Source organism: Podarcis melisellensis (assembly GCF_964234715.1).
Source record: "Podarcis melisellensis genome assembly, chromosome: Z".
Classification (NCBI taxonomy): Eukaryota; Metazoa; Chordata; class Lepidosauria; order Squamata; family Lacertidae; genus Podarcis; species Podarcis melisellensis.
The window spans coordinates 18245105-18262277 of record NC_138547.1 but is presented as its reverse complement, the minus strand read 5'-3'; the positions used below and the strand labels follow the sequence as shown (position 1 = coordinate 18262277).

General features: G+C 48.1%; 1 protein-coding gene across 3 annotated transcripts in view; it reads right to left on the bottom strand.

Annotated features, from left to right (window-relative positions):
• Positions 1 to 16090, bottom strand: part of NOTCH1 (notch receptor 1) — a 99280-nt gene extending 83190 nt beyond the window's left edge. For 2 of the 3 annotated variants that reach the window (XR_014164883.1, XM_081897735.1), the window contains exons 1-2: positions 15580 to 16090; positions 6158 to 6239 (exon numbers count right to left, since the gene is read on the bottom strand). Coding sequence is in view for 2 of the 3 variants with exons in the window: in XM_081897735.1 (XP_081753861.1) it covers positions 6158 to 6239; positions 15580 to 15658 (161 nt within the window). In the remaining variant the exon portion in view is untranslated. Of the gene's footprint in view, positions 1 to 413; positions 446 to 6157; positions 6240 to 15579 lie in introns of those variants that run through there. The other variant, XM_081897736.1, reaches the window with a different exon arrangement.
• Between the last annotated feature and the right edge of the window lie 1083 nt (positions 16091 to 17173).

Below are 17173 nucleotides of genomic sequence, written 5' to 3'. Positions count from 1 at the left end.
TAACAGGTGTACAGCAAAGGGGCTTGCCTGACATCAGTAGGCAAGGAGTTCTGAAGGGCAGGTACCACCACATTAAAAGATCTGATTTCTTAAAAATGGGAATGAGTGTTATGTGGGACCTGTAACAGTTCCAGTTCCAGTAAGACTATTCCCTGTTCCTTTATGGACTTCCTCTGGCTATTTTAACACCACATCCTTTTCCTGCCCACTGAGAGTCCCTATTCTCTCTCTTGCCCACCCATCCCCCACTCCCACATTGCTGTTATTTGATGGAATTAACAGCAGCTTAAAACGGGAGGAAAAAACTCAGGCAGAAAAACTTCCACCTCTCACAGCATTAAACAATGGCGTTAAATAACCCCAGGACTGGATGGGAAGAAACCCAATACCAGAAGGGGCTTTAGACTCCCCACCATAAGAAGCTTTCCATGCAAGGTCCTTTACTTACTCCTCTTCTGGTATGGTTTTCTCTGCAACACCCATGAGTGTTAAGCAACCCCTGCAAAAAGCTAAGAACCTAAGAAGGGCCTGCTTGATTGGGCCAAGGGAGCCCATCCAGTCCAGTATCCTTTACTCACAGTGGCCAGCCAGATGCCCCCAATAGGAAGCCCAAAAGCAGGACCCAAGTGCAATAGCTGTGCTCTCCCCTCCTGCAGTCACCAACAACTGGTATTCAGAACCATTTCTGGAGGCAGAGCATAGCTATCCCATGTCAGACATAGTGGCTGCTGGCTTCCATTTTGAACCTTCCATGGCCGGAGGCTTGGGAGGCAGAGGCAGTTGTTGGGGTTGGAAACAACAAGAAGCAGTGCCTCACAACTTTATCCCCCCTCACGAGAATGAAGAATCAGTTTCAAACATCAGAATCTAATTTCTAGGCAGCTGCCACTTCTGAAAATGATGCCGTGCGGTGCAAATCATCACCCAACAATCACCTCGCCTCTGTTCATTTCCAGTAGCCAACAGGGTCAGCCATCTAAAAAGCTGTTCTCTCCATAGTGGACATTCCTTGGCCTTCTGCAAAAATGTGCCCCCTTGGCTGGGCCACCCTGCTCCTCTTCGGGCTCAAGTCGCAGTGTATTGCCAACATAGGCATAAAATCAAATTGCTGGAACCAAGGTTTCGCCTAGCTGGGCAACTACCAAGGGGCTACACCTAGAAGGATGACCACTGGAAAAGCCCCTCCCCATCCTCTTCCACACTGCTTGTCCACCTGACTCTCACTGTGGCCCAGACAACTGCGGCAGCAGGAGAGCAACCTCCTGTTAGCCAAAATGGGAATGCCATTGCCATGCAAGGCCAATGGCAGGTATGTTCACATCACCTGGACTCCAGAGCTGCACACATAAGCCAGCCCAACTCTGGGCCAGTTTATGAGCACATCTTTCTACCCAATCACTGATCCAGACCCTCCCCCCCCCATAGCACCATCTGCTTCTAACTAAGCCAGCGGGTTGAGGGAGTTCCTGGGAAAGTGGCAAGCCGCGCCACCACAATCCCAAGACAAATAAATAAATAAGCAAGTCCCTTTTCATCTGTGGTGTGGATGCCAGCCTGAGAGACAGAGATGCCAAGGTCTAATTGGTACCTATGACAGCTACATGATCCCTACAGAAACCGTTTCATCTGATCTGGGAAAAAGCATTTAGCCCAAGTGGAGGGCCCAATTTTTTCCTCTGCAAAGCTGCAGTTAGCACTTTCCACCCCAAAGCCACAGGACTCCGCAGGAAAAAAGCTGAAGCTACCATCAGTGCTTGTTGGCACAAGACCAGCCCTGCCACCTCCAAGCACTTATTTTGTTTTTATCATATTATATATCTAGACAGATAGATAGTTTTGCTTTCTGGTTTCTATGTGCTTTTCTCGCTATTTTTGCAAGGATGACGGAACACAGATCATCACATGCAAGGGAAAAACTTCGTTCTAAGCAGGTGGGCTGGGACTATTATTCCATTTATTTATTGTAAAAAGTTGGCTATTTTCTTTCTATGGGCATAGCATATAATCTAGTAAGAGCAAAATATTGTGGCTAAAATCAGCTTTCATAAATTTTTATTTATTTGTTTTTACCCCGTTTTTTGGAAAGGTCTTATCTACAAAGCAGCTTCCACTGTTATCTAGAATTGTTTTGCAAACGTTACAGTATATAAAAAAGTTCACCTGGATGTGATTCCTATTTACCAAAGGCAGCCAGGAGAGTTTTAATTTGCCTTTTGAAGTTGGAAACAAGATTCTCAAGTTGAGGAGACCTCCTGCACACTGCGGCCACTGAGACTTGATTCTCTTCTCAAAACGCTTCAGCAGATCCCAGTTTCAATTCCTGCTACTGCCTTGAAAACATCATCCAAGTTCCTACACTGTCCACAAAATACAGTGTAACAGAAACATCTTGGAAGGGTAGGGCCCTGGCCCAGTGATAAGAGCAGCTGCCTGGCATGCAGAAGACAGTCAGTGCTCATGCATAGAAAGTGCAGAAGAGGAGGCAACTCTGGCACATGTTGCTTCCTAGATTTTAGTCCTCCTTGCATGGCTGATGTGGGGGAATATTTGCTCCTCCAGATGTTGCTGAACTACAACTCCCACCAGCTCCAGAGAGTGGCCAGTGGGGCAGGGAGAAGGACGGGAGTTGTAGTTCAACAACATCTGGAAGCTGAAAGGTTCCCCCCCCTCACTCACCTATGTAGAGATTGTGGTCCAGGACAACAGCACCTTAGAAATCCTGCCAAAGGATTTAATGTCTTATTTTAACTGATGGTATATAACCCACTTTGGCAGGCTTAGTGGTCGAAAAGCAGTTTGCAAGTGCTATAAAGTAAATAAACTGCATATAACAATGCCATTTGCATTTGTCCAACTATACACAGCCAGGCTTGGATGGGCAGCCATGCAAATATATCAGCCCTCAGGGCTGCAGACCTTTCCCCAGAAAACCTTGAACGGGAAAACATTTTCTCTAGGCAAATCTTAAGCTTGATTTTTATCAGAACATTTTTGTTCAGGTTGCAACTGAAAAATGTTCTGATACCCAAGACAGAGAGAGTGCACCATCTAATGTAGCATGCTTACTTGTTTACTTTCAAATTTAGTTGAAAAAACTAAAAAGCTGGAAACTTTCAAACTTGCTGAAGGTTGCCTAGCAATATTGCTCATGAAGGCTTGCTTCCATTTGTGATCACTGCTAACAAATTTTATGAAAGAGAAAAAAGGTTCCATTCCACATCGCTGCTTGGCCCTTTCAATGATGATGAACACTGGAAGCCGTCCAAATATTGATATATATATGACATGACCCAAAGGTTTCTAGGCTGGCTTGAGACACCAGGAGGAAATTCATGGCTGCGTTCTCCCACTGTCATCCTTGCTCATTCTACAAGTGGGAAGTCCTCTCTCTGAACGCCGCACGCCCCGCCCCCCCAGCCACAGCTCACACGCCTCAAGCCTAATTAGATTCCCCTGCCATCTGTACATCCAATGTAAATCAAGGGGAATACAAGAAGGCTTCTTTTTTGGAGGAAGAAAGAGCAAGGGGGGACAGAATAGCCAAAGAGAGAAACTGGGGGAGGGGGGACACCCAGAGAAGAGAGATTGAGAATGGGGGGTGGGTGAGGGTACAGGAGGTGGGGAAGAGGAGTCAGTTATGCATTCTGGGAAGCCCTCCGCGATTAGTCACATAGCATTAATCTGCCTCCCGCAACAATAGCTGCTGAATTTCGACCGAATCCCAGCTGTCACTCCCTGAATGAAAGAAAACAAGATTTAGAGCGTCAAGCGTCCTTACAGCTTCTGCAGAGGGGGGGGGGACGGTGCGGTGCGCATTCATTAGCAGCTCACAAAGGCGCCCAGCCTTTGTCCCTTAAATTGCTCATGTGCCCGATTAATTTGCTGAAGGGTTCTCTTCTCTCTCCCCCTGTCCCCCCCTCTCCCGCCCATCATCCCCGGAGCAAACAGAAGACGCCAAATGTGGGGGCAAAATTAAAGAAGTGGAGCAGACAAGGGACAGAGAGGTGCAGGCTTTCCATCCCCCAGCCTCAATTCCCAACTGCACCGAAAAAGTCTGCCATTCAACAGTTGGGATCAGGAATGCTTGTAGGGAGAGCTGCTTCCTTAGAGAGTGAGAGACGCACACACCCCCTTTTTAAAAGAGTCTTCACATTTGCTTCCAACAGGTGGAGTTTAAAAAAAACCACACCAAAACAAGCAATCTCAACATATCCAGCTCTCAATCAAATTCTGTTCCAGGACTCTTGCAAGCAGCGGATTCCACTGAACATATCCTGAGGCTACATGCATTTGGGGACAGGGAGGGTGGAAAGGCTGCTTCCTTTTGCTTTTCTTTTATAGAAGGGTTAAGAAAAGAGAGCAGAGGTGGAGGAGATGCGGGGTGTCGCCCCCACATTAATTGGTGGGCAACTTGTTCCCTGCAGCCATCACTTGGGAAAGCCCATGAGAAGTTCAAAGGCTCTAAAACTTTCCTCATTGTAGGGAACATGGGGGCACTGCAGTAAAGCTGCTGGCATTTCCAAGTGCAGCTGGGGGGAAATCCCTGCCTGAAAACCTGGAGTGTCACTGCCAGCCAGTGCAGACAATATCCATGGTCTGACTGCATATAAGGCAGCTGCCTATTTCCATAGTTAATTCACACAAACATAAGGCAAGCATCCTGGAATGGGTCAAAAGGAGTCCACATTTAGTCCAGCGTCCTGTTCGCAACAGCGCTCTGATGGCAAGAAACCTGCAAGCAGAACCTGAGCTCAACAGCAACTCTCTCCTCCTGTGATTCCCAGCAACTAGTATTCAGAAACATTAGGAGTACTGGGGGGGGGGAGGCTGATTTGCATGCAGAAGGTCCCAAGCAGCATCTCCAGGCAGGGCTGAGAAAAATAGACCCCTGATCCCAAAACCCTGGAGAGCTGCTGCCAGCCACTGCAGACAACACTGGTCCAGATAAACTAATCCCCTGACTTAGTATTATTTATTTATTTATTTATTTAAGCGAATCACACATACTGCTTGATAGTAGCAAAAACTCTCAGCGGTTTAAAAGCACAAGGCATCATCATCCTAAGTCTAGACAAGGGCTGGCTATTCCCACTTGGAAGAGGCTCTGTCCCTCAACCCCAGTTATCTCTAATCCCCAGCACAAAGCACAAGTACAACATACACTCATTAGGGCCATACACAATTACAGATCAATTGACATGGATAGTTTAGGGTTGCTCAGTTAAATTGCAATCATCCCCCTCCTTCCACTTCCACAAAGTTCAGCATGAATTAAATGGGAGGGTCTGTGTGTGTGTTATCCTCACAATTGCTCTTAGATGCATGCTGCCGCCGTGTTGAAACTACTTTGGATAATGGCAACTCCACAGATGGAACTGCACCTTGAGCCCAGGTTCAGCTCCCAAGGATCCAGTCTGCAAACTCCCATCAGCACAGCATTGTTTCATATCACACAGACACACATATGCCTATGTTTGCAGCAGTTAATAGAAGATGCACACCCCCAAACAGTTAGGGGTGTGGATGGGGAGTGATGGCAGGAAATTGTTGGCTCCCAGCGTCACATCTATCACATGTAGAGACTAAAAGTTGTCTCCCTCTTAATAGGCACACCCCCATTGTAATATTAGGCTATCTGACTCCTTCTGGAAGCCATATTGTAATCCTGGACTTCAAACTCAAAATGTAAAGTGCCCTATTAAAATCTGGAGCCCTTTTCTGCCTATCAGAACCAGGTTGCAGATTAGCTTCCATCAGTCCATGTATGTTTTTTTAAAAACAAAACAGGTAGGAATCTGCTTCAGCCCAAGGGCCACACTGCCTTCTGGGCAACTGCCCAAGGGCCATACTGCCAGTGGTAGGTGGGGCCAAAAGTGAGTAAGACAACCACTTTAAGTTATACCTTTCTGAGTAGGTTAAGGGTTGTTTGTTGTTGTTTTTACACACTCCTCTCCATCCAGACAAGCAGAGGGTATCCTCAGAATTCAAGGACATATTCCAAGCCACCCAAAAAAAATTGGGATGCGAAGCAGGGTGTGTGTTGCCTGGGGAGAGTTCCAAGAGCCAGACAGAGAGGCCTTGAGGGCCACATCTGGCCCCCAGGTCTGAGGATGTAAACCAGAAATCACACCTCAACTGCATATAATTTCGCACTTACCGGCAAACCCCTGTTCCATTGGGGTAGGTTTCACACCTTCCTCCATTCAAGCAGGACTCCGAAGCCTGGGAACACTGGATGCCTGCAATGAGACCGCAGAGAGTTACAGTGGTGTACCTCAGGTTACAGACGCTTCAGGTTACTCCACTAACCCAGAAATAGCACCTCGGGTTAAGAACTTTGCTTCAGGGTAAGAACAGAAATTGCACGGCAGCAGCGGGAGGCACCATAGCTAAAGTGGTACCTCAGGTTAAGAACAGTTTCAGGTTAAGAACGGACCTCTGGAACGAATTAAGTTCTTAACCTGAGGTACCACTGTATTTGGGAATTTGGTTGAAAAGACAATGTAGGACAGGGCTTAGATCATAGGACTTGAATCTTGAAACCTGGGAAACTTCGGACCACCTTCATTCTTAAGTCAGCCAACAGCCTGAGTCTGGGCCTTGCCTCAACCTCAGATCCCCATCTGTGAAATGGGGACAGGATTCATTTACCTTGTGGGGTTGTTAATGCTGAGAGGAAAGAGGTCTGATGATTATATTTCTTTGACTGTGGCAGCATTCAGGTTTTATTTTTTTTTTAACCAAGCTAGAATGCTAAGTGAGTACAATGTATTGTTTATGGAGTAGGTCACCGCAAGCCGCCTGCCGCTTATCTCCACCCTAGTTTATTATTTGCAAGGAGTGATTATTCTGTGGTATTATGGCAGTGGACAAAGCTGTAGTCTAACTCTTGATTTTGTGAGGAACGTATTGTTATAATTTGTTTTAATATCAAATAAATGTGTTTCAAAAAAGAAAAGGAAAACATTATTTCCAAGCCTTTGGAGATTTGTAAACACAGAATAAGCAAAAAGGAAACAAGTTCAGATATAGCAGCAATTGTTTGCAATTCAGTTTAGGAACTGAAAACAACCCAAAGATTTGCAAAGAGGAGCATTTTTCTTTGTAAAGAAAGGGATTTTTTTACAGCCCTTCAGTTTTTCTAGTTCTACACGATTCACTTTCCTCCACTGCAGACATGCAACAAGTAGGAACTCAGCATCAGTCAGGCAAAAGAGAAGAGAAGAGAAGAGAAGAGAAGAGAAGAGAAGAGAAGAGAAGAGAAGAGAGGCCTCTTTCCACCAAAGGTCTCTTTCTGAACACTTCCTGTGCTTCAAGTTCAGCACCACCCGGGCTAAGCCACACGTGGAATGAAAGTGTGGAAAGACATTCTCGCTTGCACGTGGTCCCAAACACAGCCAAAGACACCTCTGCCACCTTGGAGCAGGCTAGAGATCCAGGTTTGAATGTGTTAATTGCAAGTCAGTTTTAAAGTGCAGTTAAAATAAAATAGGCAGTTAAAACAAATGATGCAATGAAGCCCATGCTTCCTATCTGTGCATAATTTAGCTTGGAACCAGAGTCCCAGTTCCCCAAGAAGCTAAAAGAGGATGGAGGGGCAAGCAAAGATAGTGGGAAGAGGAGGGAGCCTGGCAGGGACAGGAATCTGTGCAGAACGGCAAGTTCCAGCTCTAACCCCACCATTTCGAGCCACATCAGATCTCCTTCTTGATTTCTCCCTGCAGAGTTCCAGACTTTCCTCCATAACCATGAGGACTAGGGTGGGTTTTTTGTTTTAATGTTTTGAAAAGGAAGAAAAATCAGGATGCCAAATTCTATGCTTAACTCAATTCAGGGAAAACGTGCATAGCCCTACAGATAAGATCCACAAACTGGAACGTGTTGTGGTTTGCCAGCAGTAACGCATTGCAACAAGGCGCATCCTGGCTGAGCATAATTCTGGTTAGCCAACAGAGAGACCTCAGGGCCAGTTTTGTGGAAAAGCAAATGCTGCAAGTCTGATTCTCAAACCAACTCCAAAGAACAACCATATTGTGTTCTTGGCTGCTGGATGAGCCACATTTTTTAAATGGGCAAGAGGGTGGGTGGGGAGCTGTCAGTCCCAAAATCTGCCCTACTTCCCTGCAAATAGGAAGTTCATGTCTGACCAGCAATGGTTTCAAAGCACATAAGCGTGGGCTTTGTTTTAATAGAAAAGGTTCACGCCACCCTGCTGGAGCCCCATAATGATGTCAGAGGTGGTTACTCAGAAGATCAAGCTCAGCATCAGACCCTCGAATGTCAGGACTCGGCCACAGGGTACCTGTGCTCCAACTGCTACTGTTCAGTCTTAAGCCAAACGCTATTTGCTAAAAGGAAAATAGCAAGAAAGCTCTTCTCCAATGGGGTTCTAAGGCGGCAAGTGAGACAAGGCTGAATTAGTGGCTAAGGTGCAAGAGAAGCCAGCCAGCATCATTCAGTAAGCCAAGGACAGGGAGTTTTATTTCAGCTCCCAAGGGCCACAATTTTTCATTGCCAACCTTCTGGGGGGCTACATATCAGAGGAGGGCATGGCTAGGGAAAAAAGTGGGAAGAACAAATGGATGCAGCTGTTACATGTGAACAGTACGCTCTGCTCTAGCCATGCAAAAGTCAGAAGTTTGTACACACACCTCTCTCTCCATCCACACAAGCAAACAGCACCATCGTGGTTTAAGGACACCAGAGCTAGCCAGGTAAGAGCACTTAAGGAGAGGCTGGTGCAGGGCTATTTAATGCAGCCTGGTGAATGTGGGTGGTCCAGAAGAGAGAGTCCTGAGGGCCACATCTGGCCCTTAGGCTCCACACCTATGTGGTAGCTCACTGAAGCAAAGAGCTGCCTACTTAACTTCTGCCGTTGTATAACAATGGCAACAGTAGTGGAATTTAAATGCTCATTCATTGGATTGCCTGGAAGGCACGGAAGTACTTGCTCATCAGAAAAGAATTGTTGATTTCTTCTCTTTAGGTCCCTGATGGGTCACATGAGACACCATGCTATGGGCAGGGCTGCTACTGCAGACTTACCTGAATGGCTGAATCATGGGATCCTGGGTTCAAGGCTACACTTAGCCAGGAGAACCTCAGACAAGCAAACCAGAACCAAGCACAACCCTATTACTGCTCTGCTCTTTATAGGCTGCCACTTATACCTTAAGTTAAGGTTGCTTTTGAGACAAAATATGAAGGAAGTCTAGATTGTGAACCAGCTGTTTGGCCTACTGAGGTAAAGACTGTTTTGTTTTATTGTTGTTGTTTATTACTGATTGCATATAAAGCCACTCTGAGTCTTTTTGGCTGCAAGTGCTCTAAAACCAGAAAACAAGGACTTTCACTAAATAAATAAACAAAATACCCCTGGCTTATGGCTTAGCTTTCAACAAGGTGAGTTCAGCTCAGCACCTCTCTGTAAAAGAAAAATGAGCATGATGCTTCCATCACATTCACTGTGAGGTGAGCATAACCAAGAAACTGAAACATTGGTCTCTGTCCCAAAGAAGCTGGGGCAGTGACTATTCCCCCAAATTAGCAAAGTATTGGTATTTCACTTAAGTTTTTAAGCTACTGCTTCAAAAGCATTCAGGCGGGAGATCATCCTTGCAGCCGGGGCACGGCTGTATTCTAGAAAGCCCACTACCCTGGACAGAGAAAGCAAAAAACCTGTCTTTCATTTACAGCTATAGGAGTTCAGGCTCTTTTCTTTCCAGAGGGCAGACACAAGACACACACCCCGCCACCATCCTGCTCACAGAACACACACACACACAAACACACGCTCTCTCTTACAAAGCTATTTTTGAATTGTCTGGCTGCTCAGATATTCATGAATATATATATTTTTTTAAGCGCAGTGTGTCTGCAAAAGGAGCCCAACAGAGACCGGGATAAGAGAGAGTTCTAAAGCAGGCGGGTCCGAGTTCGTGGGAAAAAGCAACAGCTGCAGAGCAGAGCTCTGGGCCTTCCCCAAACAAAGCGGGAAGGGAGGGGGTGAAATCAGAGCTGCCCATTGTCAAAAGCCAAGGATACCTCTTGTATTTACTACAAGCTGATGGGGTTGGCTCAGTCCCCTTGATACCCAACACCTACATGCTCCTGACTGAGTCGAGAGAGAGCACTCTTCAGGACCCATGCACACACAGACGTACCACACACACACACACAACACAAACACACAGCAACCTCAACCAGGCACTCTAGTTACCGATAGCTCAGAAGGAAAGTGGAGGATGGGCCTGTGTGTAGCTGGAACTGCCGCTGGGGGGAGAAAACACAGAGCGAAACTAGACACTGACCCCAAAAGGTATGCAAAAAAAAGAGAGCTGTTCCTCCTCCATTTCCCGGAAGGCAAGAGGTGAAATTATTATTTGGCATGATGACTAAGGTGACTTGCAGACTTCTGCTGTGCACAGGAACACCAAAAAAGGGTGGCCTCAGGCAGCCCAGATCCTTAGAAGGCCCTTCCAAAGGGGCGGTTCACATGTGCGCACACAAGCACTTGATGGCTTGCACCAAATGTGTGAATACTGAAAGAGGACCCTCCAGAAGTGGCCTGTACATAGCTGCCAACTTTTCTTGCGAGGAATCCTATTCAGAATAAGGGAATTTCCCTTAAAAAAAGGAAAAAGTTGACAGCTATGGGCCTGTAATGAGCATGAGAAGAGGCTGCCGGGCCGGGCCAGAGGCCCACCTAGGTGCCTACTGAAAGTCCACAAGGCGGACCTCAGCGCAGCAGCAGCCGCCCTCTTCTGAGGTTCTCAGAAGCATACTGCCTCCAACAATGAAGGCAGTGGTACCCTTATCCTCCTGCATAGAATCACAGGAGCGATCCCAAGGGTCATCTAGTCCAACCCCCTGCAATGCATCCATGACAGATGGCAATCCAACCTGAATTTTGTCTCATCGCCTTTATATAAAGCCATCCGAGCTGGTCACCACCAGTACATCTTGTGGCAGCACATTCCATAGTCCCAATATAGCACAAACAAGTTTTAGGGGGAAAGAAACCCAACAGCCCAGTGAGCACTGAGTGTGCTGAGTAGGCATGGGGCACAGCCCAACTCTTGGAGGGGGTACAGCAGGGTGGAGTATCCTGACTGGAATCCAAAAAATAAGGACCCTACGCTGCAACATTTTGTTACAGCTCCCAGTTGCTTGTCACAACTGAACTCCAAACTCCACTCAAGGAACTCAGCTGGAAGAGCATCCAGTTTAACCTATGAACAACCAACATGGTGCCCTCCCCCTCCAGACTGTAGACTCACTTGGTGGGCCACAGGTTGCCCATGCCTGCTTTAATCTCTGCTGTGCTCTACAACTGCCTGGGGGGGGGGCGAGAGGCGGAAGGCACCCCCAACTCCCTGTTAGAACTTTGCCCCTCAGCTCTAGTAATGGAGACTCCTGCCTCCTAGTTTCTTCCTTCCACCACCCAAGATATTCTTGGGAATCCCACAGAAAAACCTATTATTGTCTCAATGCTCCTGGTGGTGAAGCTTAAAAAGCTGATTGGTTGAGCAGGAACAAAGGTCCTGACTTTTTCAGTTGCTAAGGAAGCTAAAACAGTCCAGCTTCTATGAGAGACTGGGAGGTTATCAGTTTGACTGGGTCCAAGATTGCACATGTACACACAATCCAGACATGGGAAGGGGTCTGTCTGGCCACTGGCCTGATCAAACAAGCCCCTCTTGTTTGATCAGGATTGGCATATAAACTGTCATGGCCCTGCAGCAAAGTGCTAGGACTGTAGAGTGCTTCTGTTCATGGGCCAGTTAATTTTATTACCAAATCAATCAGGACTCTCCATGCAAGCTGTGTGGTGTTATGCTTAGAATCACAGAATAGGATCTGGGAGCCCAGGGTTCAAATTCCCACTCGGCCATGATGCTCACTTGACTTTGGGGTGGGCCAATGGGCCAGTCAGCGCCTCTAAGCCTACCTACAGGGCTGCTGTGGGGATAAAATGGGAAGACTGAGAACTATGTACACCACCTTGAGCTCCTTGGTTTTCCTTCTTGGATATAAAGGCAATCAGTAAGATCATAATCATAATACTCCATTTGGGTGCCTGAGTGTGATGGAAACATAGGATCCCAATCCCAGCTACGTAAAATCTTCTGATTTCTCTGCTGATTTCTATGGGAAGTTTAATCACTTCCACCCCTGGGAGGGATATAAAAATAGCATCGCAGGTTGAACCAGGAAATGAGCTACCTAGCCAATGAAGTTGTTCGCTCTACCCTTTTCCATATCTACTGTCTCTTCCTCCCTCCTCCTCTTCCATTCCATTCATCCCAAACAGCTGTCAGCCCCGCCCCTTAACCATCAATCAGGCTCAGGACCCACACTCACAAACTTTTCAAGAAGCTTTGTAGGAGTTCCCTTCTCTCCCATATGATTTTTGTATTATTATTTCTGCAAATCTGAGGGTTATGGCAAGCCTCTCAGGCACCCTCTGCCCTGCCACTGAGCCAGTGTGGGCATGACATAGGGGTTAGAATGTTGGACTAGGACCTGCAAGAGACCAGGGTTCAAATCCCTCACTTGACCATAAAGATCATTAGGTGATCTTAGGTTAGCCTGACCTACCTCGCAGGGTTGTTATGAAGGTTAAATGGGGAGGAGAGAGGACAATGTACATCACCTTGTAGGATATAAATGCATTTTTTTTTAAAAAAGATAGTTAATTAAACGATGACCCTGTGAGAACTGAATTAGGATCCGAATGCAAGACATTGATGACACAAAGTGGGGGTGGAGGGGGTGTCTTCCTGAAATGACACTATCTGTTGGGTATGAGGAAACCAGGAAAGACCAAGGCTGTGGGCACAAAAAGGTATTTCTGGGTGACTAGAAATGCAGAGGTTTTGGGGGTAGGGGATGATATTGGGCTGACAACTTTTGGAAACTATTTACAAGCTGCTCCAAAGTAAGGGGGCTGGAGTGCGGGGTGGGGAGAGAATCACTTCACTTTCACTAACATGGGTCAATCCATGCCAACTATCACCAGAAGTTTATTCCAAAAAACATTTACTGAATTGTTTGACCATTTCAAATTATTAGCAAATTGTGTCCCTGCTAGAAAGGCTCCTTCTGGCAACCAAAAGAGAAAGAGAGACCAAGACCTGTGACACTGATGGGAGACTTGAGTGGCTGAGCGTGGAGTCACTAGGTCAACCCCCTTCAACCTTGGGATTTTCACGTGTGGTTAGGCTATAACTCCCATCATCCTGTAAATCAGGGGTAGAGCAACTGCTTTGCATGCAGAAGATTCCTGGTTCAATCCCTGGACTTTCCAGGTAGGGCTAGGACAAGATTGGCTGATAGCTTCCTATGATTCTCATAATTGGGCTAAGCCCAATGATGGTACTCTGCAGTCCTGGAAGTACAAAGTTGATGAATTCTGCACTAAGGGATCCAAATCAGGATCTGAGCCCTAGTCTTCTCCCAGCTCCAATCCAGAGAGAGCTATGCTTGAGATGTGTGTGTACATCTATGTGTCCAGATAGTTTAAGGATCCCACCCACCAAACCCCAGAGCAGATCTCTCTCTCCACCCCCACCCCCACAGCCCCATTTCAAGGTGCTTGCAAAAGCAAGGGTGCCTTCTTCTCCAAACCCACAGCATGTGTGACAGAGAAACCTGAAACTCAATCTTTAATTTAGTTTGTTTTTGTTTTTTGTTCAGAGGCTAAACCAACACACCTCTGCAAGTGCTCTGAATTATATACTCTCAGCACACACAGCATCAACAATCACAAACCGTTTCCTGGCAGCAAAGCGTATGAATCAAGGTGAGAAAAAACTGCCCAGCAAGCGCCCCAGCATTTAGCCACAGCACACTTTGATTTGAAATTGAAACGACTTCATTCAATGAATCAGGCAGCTGGTGAGAAGTTCCATTCACCCAGCACACAGAGCCTTTTTCTCTTTGTCTCCACTACTCCAGTTAAAATCCTGTCTCCAAAACAGATTGCCCTGAGGCACTTCAGAGAAAAGTGAGAACAGCCTGCTCCGTGCAAAACTTTTTTGCCCCATCTCCAAGTCTAGCGCTCACTGTCCAGGTTCTTCATTCCACTGTCCCCCCTTCCCACCAAGGATTCACAAGAGTTCTGCAGAACAAGAGCACAATAAACAGCTTGTGACATCCACCCCCAGAAAGTAACACAGCAAAAAATAAAAAGGAAGAGGGAGGTGAAAGAGAGGCAAGAGTGCGAATACAGGAAATATTACGCATATCCACAAAGTAGAAACACCCCCCTCAACCGCAGAAAAAGCACCCTAACCTGTGACAGAGTCCTAAATTTCCCAATTAAATCTGAAACCACCATGCAGACAATAGTTTGGACTTTCACAGCTTCCTACCAAACAGAAGGCAGTCTTTTCACACATTATAATGCAGCAAACCCTGGTTTGGGTTGGTTGGGTGCTTGCAAAAGAAGGCCCCTCTCCAAGATGGGAGGGGGAAAACTGTGGTTGTGCTCCCAGGAGGCCCAGGAAGAGGCAGAGGACCAGATATCCAATGATTTGGGGTCATCTCCAATGCCAGCCTTGCTCAGAGCAGACTCACTGAAATGAATGGGCATGGTTATGTTTCAGTGAGTGTAGAATCAGAACGGTAGAGCTGGGAGGGATCCCCAAGGATCATCTAGTCCAACCCCCTGCAATCAAAGTCTACTCCGAGAAGAGCTTTGTTAGATACAACTCTTCTCCCTCCTCTCTCCCCGTACAAATTTTGTCAGGACTGTGTGCTGCACCGCTACGCATTTGCTCAAACACGGTGCTGGGAGAGTCCCATTCCCACTTCTAGAAAGAGCGGGCAGCAAAAAGTTTTGCAAAGCAGCTGGAGAGGGGATTCCTCACGCACACGCGCGCGCGCGCTCCATTCTAGGCTCATGCTGCATTTGCCCGGGGAAATCAACATCTCTGCAAACTTTTTCGCAAAAACAAAAAAAGCCCCAAGCAGCCTAGCCGTTCGGTTTTGTTTCACTTTTGTTGCAAACCCCAAAGCGCATCAAATAAATATGTAAAGAGAGTAAGAAAAGAAAATCCTGCCCTCTTTCCTTTTAAGGTGAGCTGCAGGTCACCGACGCTGCCTGAACCAGCTGCCAGGCAACTTGGAAAACTCGCGCGGAGGGCAGGAAGGAACCCTCAGGGTAGACTGCGCTTGCATGGGGAGGCTTCCCATCTGAGCTGATCTGAGCCGACACAACGGCCCGGCTCGTTGTTTTGTTTTAATCGCCCTAAACGTCAGCACCACCACGCCGCGGGCAAGGGAGACGCTTGCAAACACAATCGTAGAGTCGAAGAGTTGGAAGGGACACCAAATGTCATCTAGTCCAACCCCCTGCAATGCAGAGCATAGGAGGACCATACCAGGTACACAGTTCAGCCCCCACCCTCCATTCCATCGCTCGCCATGAAATCCTGAAAGTGGAAAAAGCGGCCCAGGAAGCTCATCCCCCACCGGATCAGGCCCAAGACGGTCCCGCGAACCCCACCAGAGAATGTCCAGGCCGGGGAGCGCAACAGGTGGCCAAAGTGGCGTCGCGGTCTCCAGCGCACCTACCTTGAGCGAAGGCGGGCAGCAGTGCCAGCAGCAGGAGGCAGCAGCAGCCGCGGGGGCTCGGCACCCCAAGGGGCCGCATCCCGCCGCTCCCCAGCCGAGCGCGGCTCGCCGGGTTAGAAGAAGAAGAAGGTCAGCCTCCCAAAGTTGGCAGCGGTGGCAGCGTCCTCTCCGCCCTGCCCACCGAGGCTCTGGCTCCGCACACGCGGCCGCCCCTTCGGTCCGCTCTCGGGCGCCGCCGCGCTGCAGCAGCCCGTCGAAAGGAAGCGCCGGGACACTTATTAACTCTCCGCTCTAGCTCCCCTTGGAGCGCGCTGCCCCCCTCGCCCCGCCGGAGGATCTCTCCGCGCCGGGCCAGGTGCGAAGTTTCACAGTGGGGCGCAGAGAAGGAGCCCCCGTCGCCCGATTCCCGGTCCCCCTCCTCGCCCTGGCGCGCGGCGGGCTCTCCTTCGGGATGGCCCTTCTCTCGCGCGCCGCACAGAGAAACAGGAACTTTCTCCTCCTCCTCCTCCGCAGCCGCCGCCTCCTCTTCGCTGATAAGTTTGGGGAGTATGTGTGGGAGGGAGCAAGCGAGCGCCCGGCCACAGCCTCTCGCGGGGCGGGACCAGCCGGTCGCGGGGCGGGGTAGCCTCGGGGGTTGCTTAGTATATATGAGGGGCAACTCTCCCCTCCCTCCCTTCAAAGGGGGCTTCAGCCTTCCTCTTGGTGGCCGAGGGAAAGGCGCTCGAGCGCATGCAAAGTTTGGCGCCTGCTCCGACACGGCCCTGCCACCCAGAGGGAAGCTACTCCGCTCCGCTCGCTCGCTCGCTCGCCTGCCTGCCTCAGCGCCGGGGAGAGGCGGCGAGGGGACCTCTCAGGAGTGGAGAGGACTTAGTTATTTACAATTTGTTTTTATTTTATTATTATTATTATTATTATTATTATTATTATTATTATTATTATTATTATTATTATTACATTTCTGGCCCTCCCTTTCTACAAGGAGCTATGCCAACTCTCCATTTGACCCTCACAACTGCCCTACAAGGTAGGCTAGACTGAGAGTGTTACGTTACCGTTTGTTTATACTGTATTTCATTTCAACCAAAAAAAGCCCCCAAGGAGGCTCACAAGAATGAACAGACACATACAAATACCATAGAGCAAATATGAAATAATGCCAAGACAAACAACAGAAGTGATGCAAATTTGAAACAACAAACACATGACAGTTTCTGCCAGAAAAAGACAAACATCACCCACTGAGCTTTATGGATAAACCTGGGTCTCCCAAGTTCTAGTCTGACATTCATACACCACACCACACTGACTCTTCCATAAAGGTAAAGGTACCCCTGCCCGTACAGGCCAGTCGTGTCCGACTCTGGGGTTGCGCGTCCATCTCGCTTAAGAGGCCGGGGGCCAGCAGTGTCTGAAGACACTTCCGGGTCACGTGGCCAGCGTGACGAAGCTGCTCTGGCGAGCCGGCACCAGCACAGCACACGGAAACACTGTGACTCTTCCATACATGACCTTTTATCTTCCTAACAGCCCTGCCAGGTAGGTTAGGGCTAAAGACAGGGACTGGCCTAGAGTCACCCAGTGAGCTTCAGGGCTG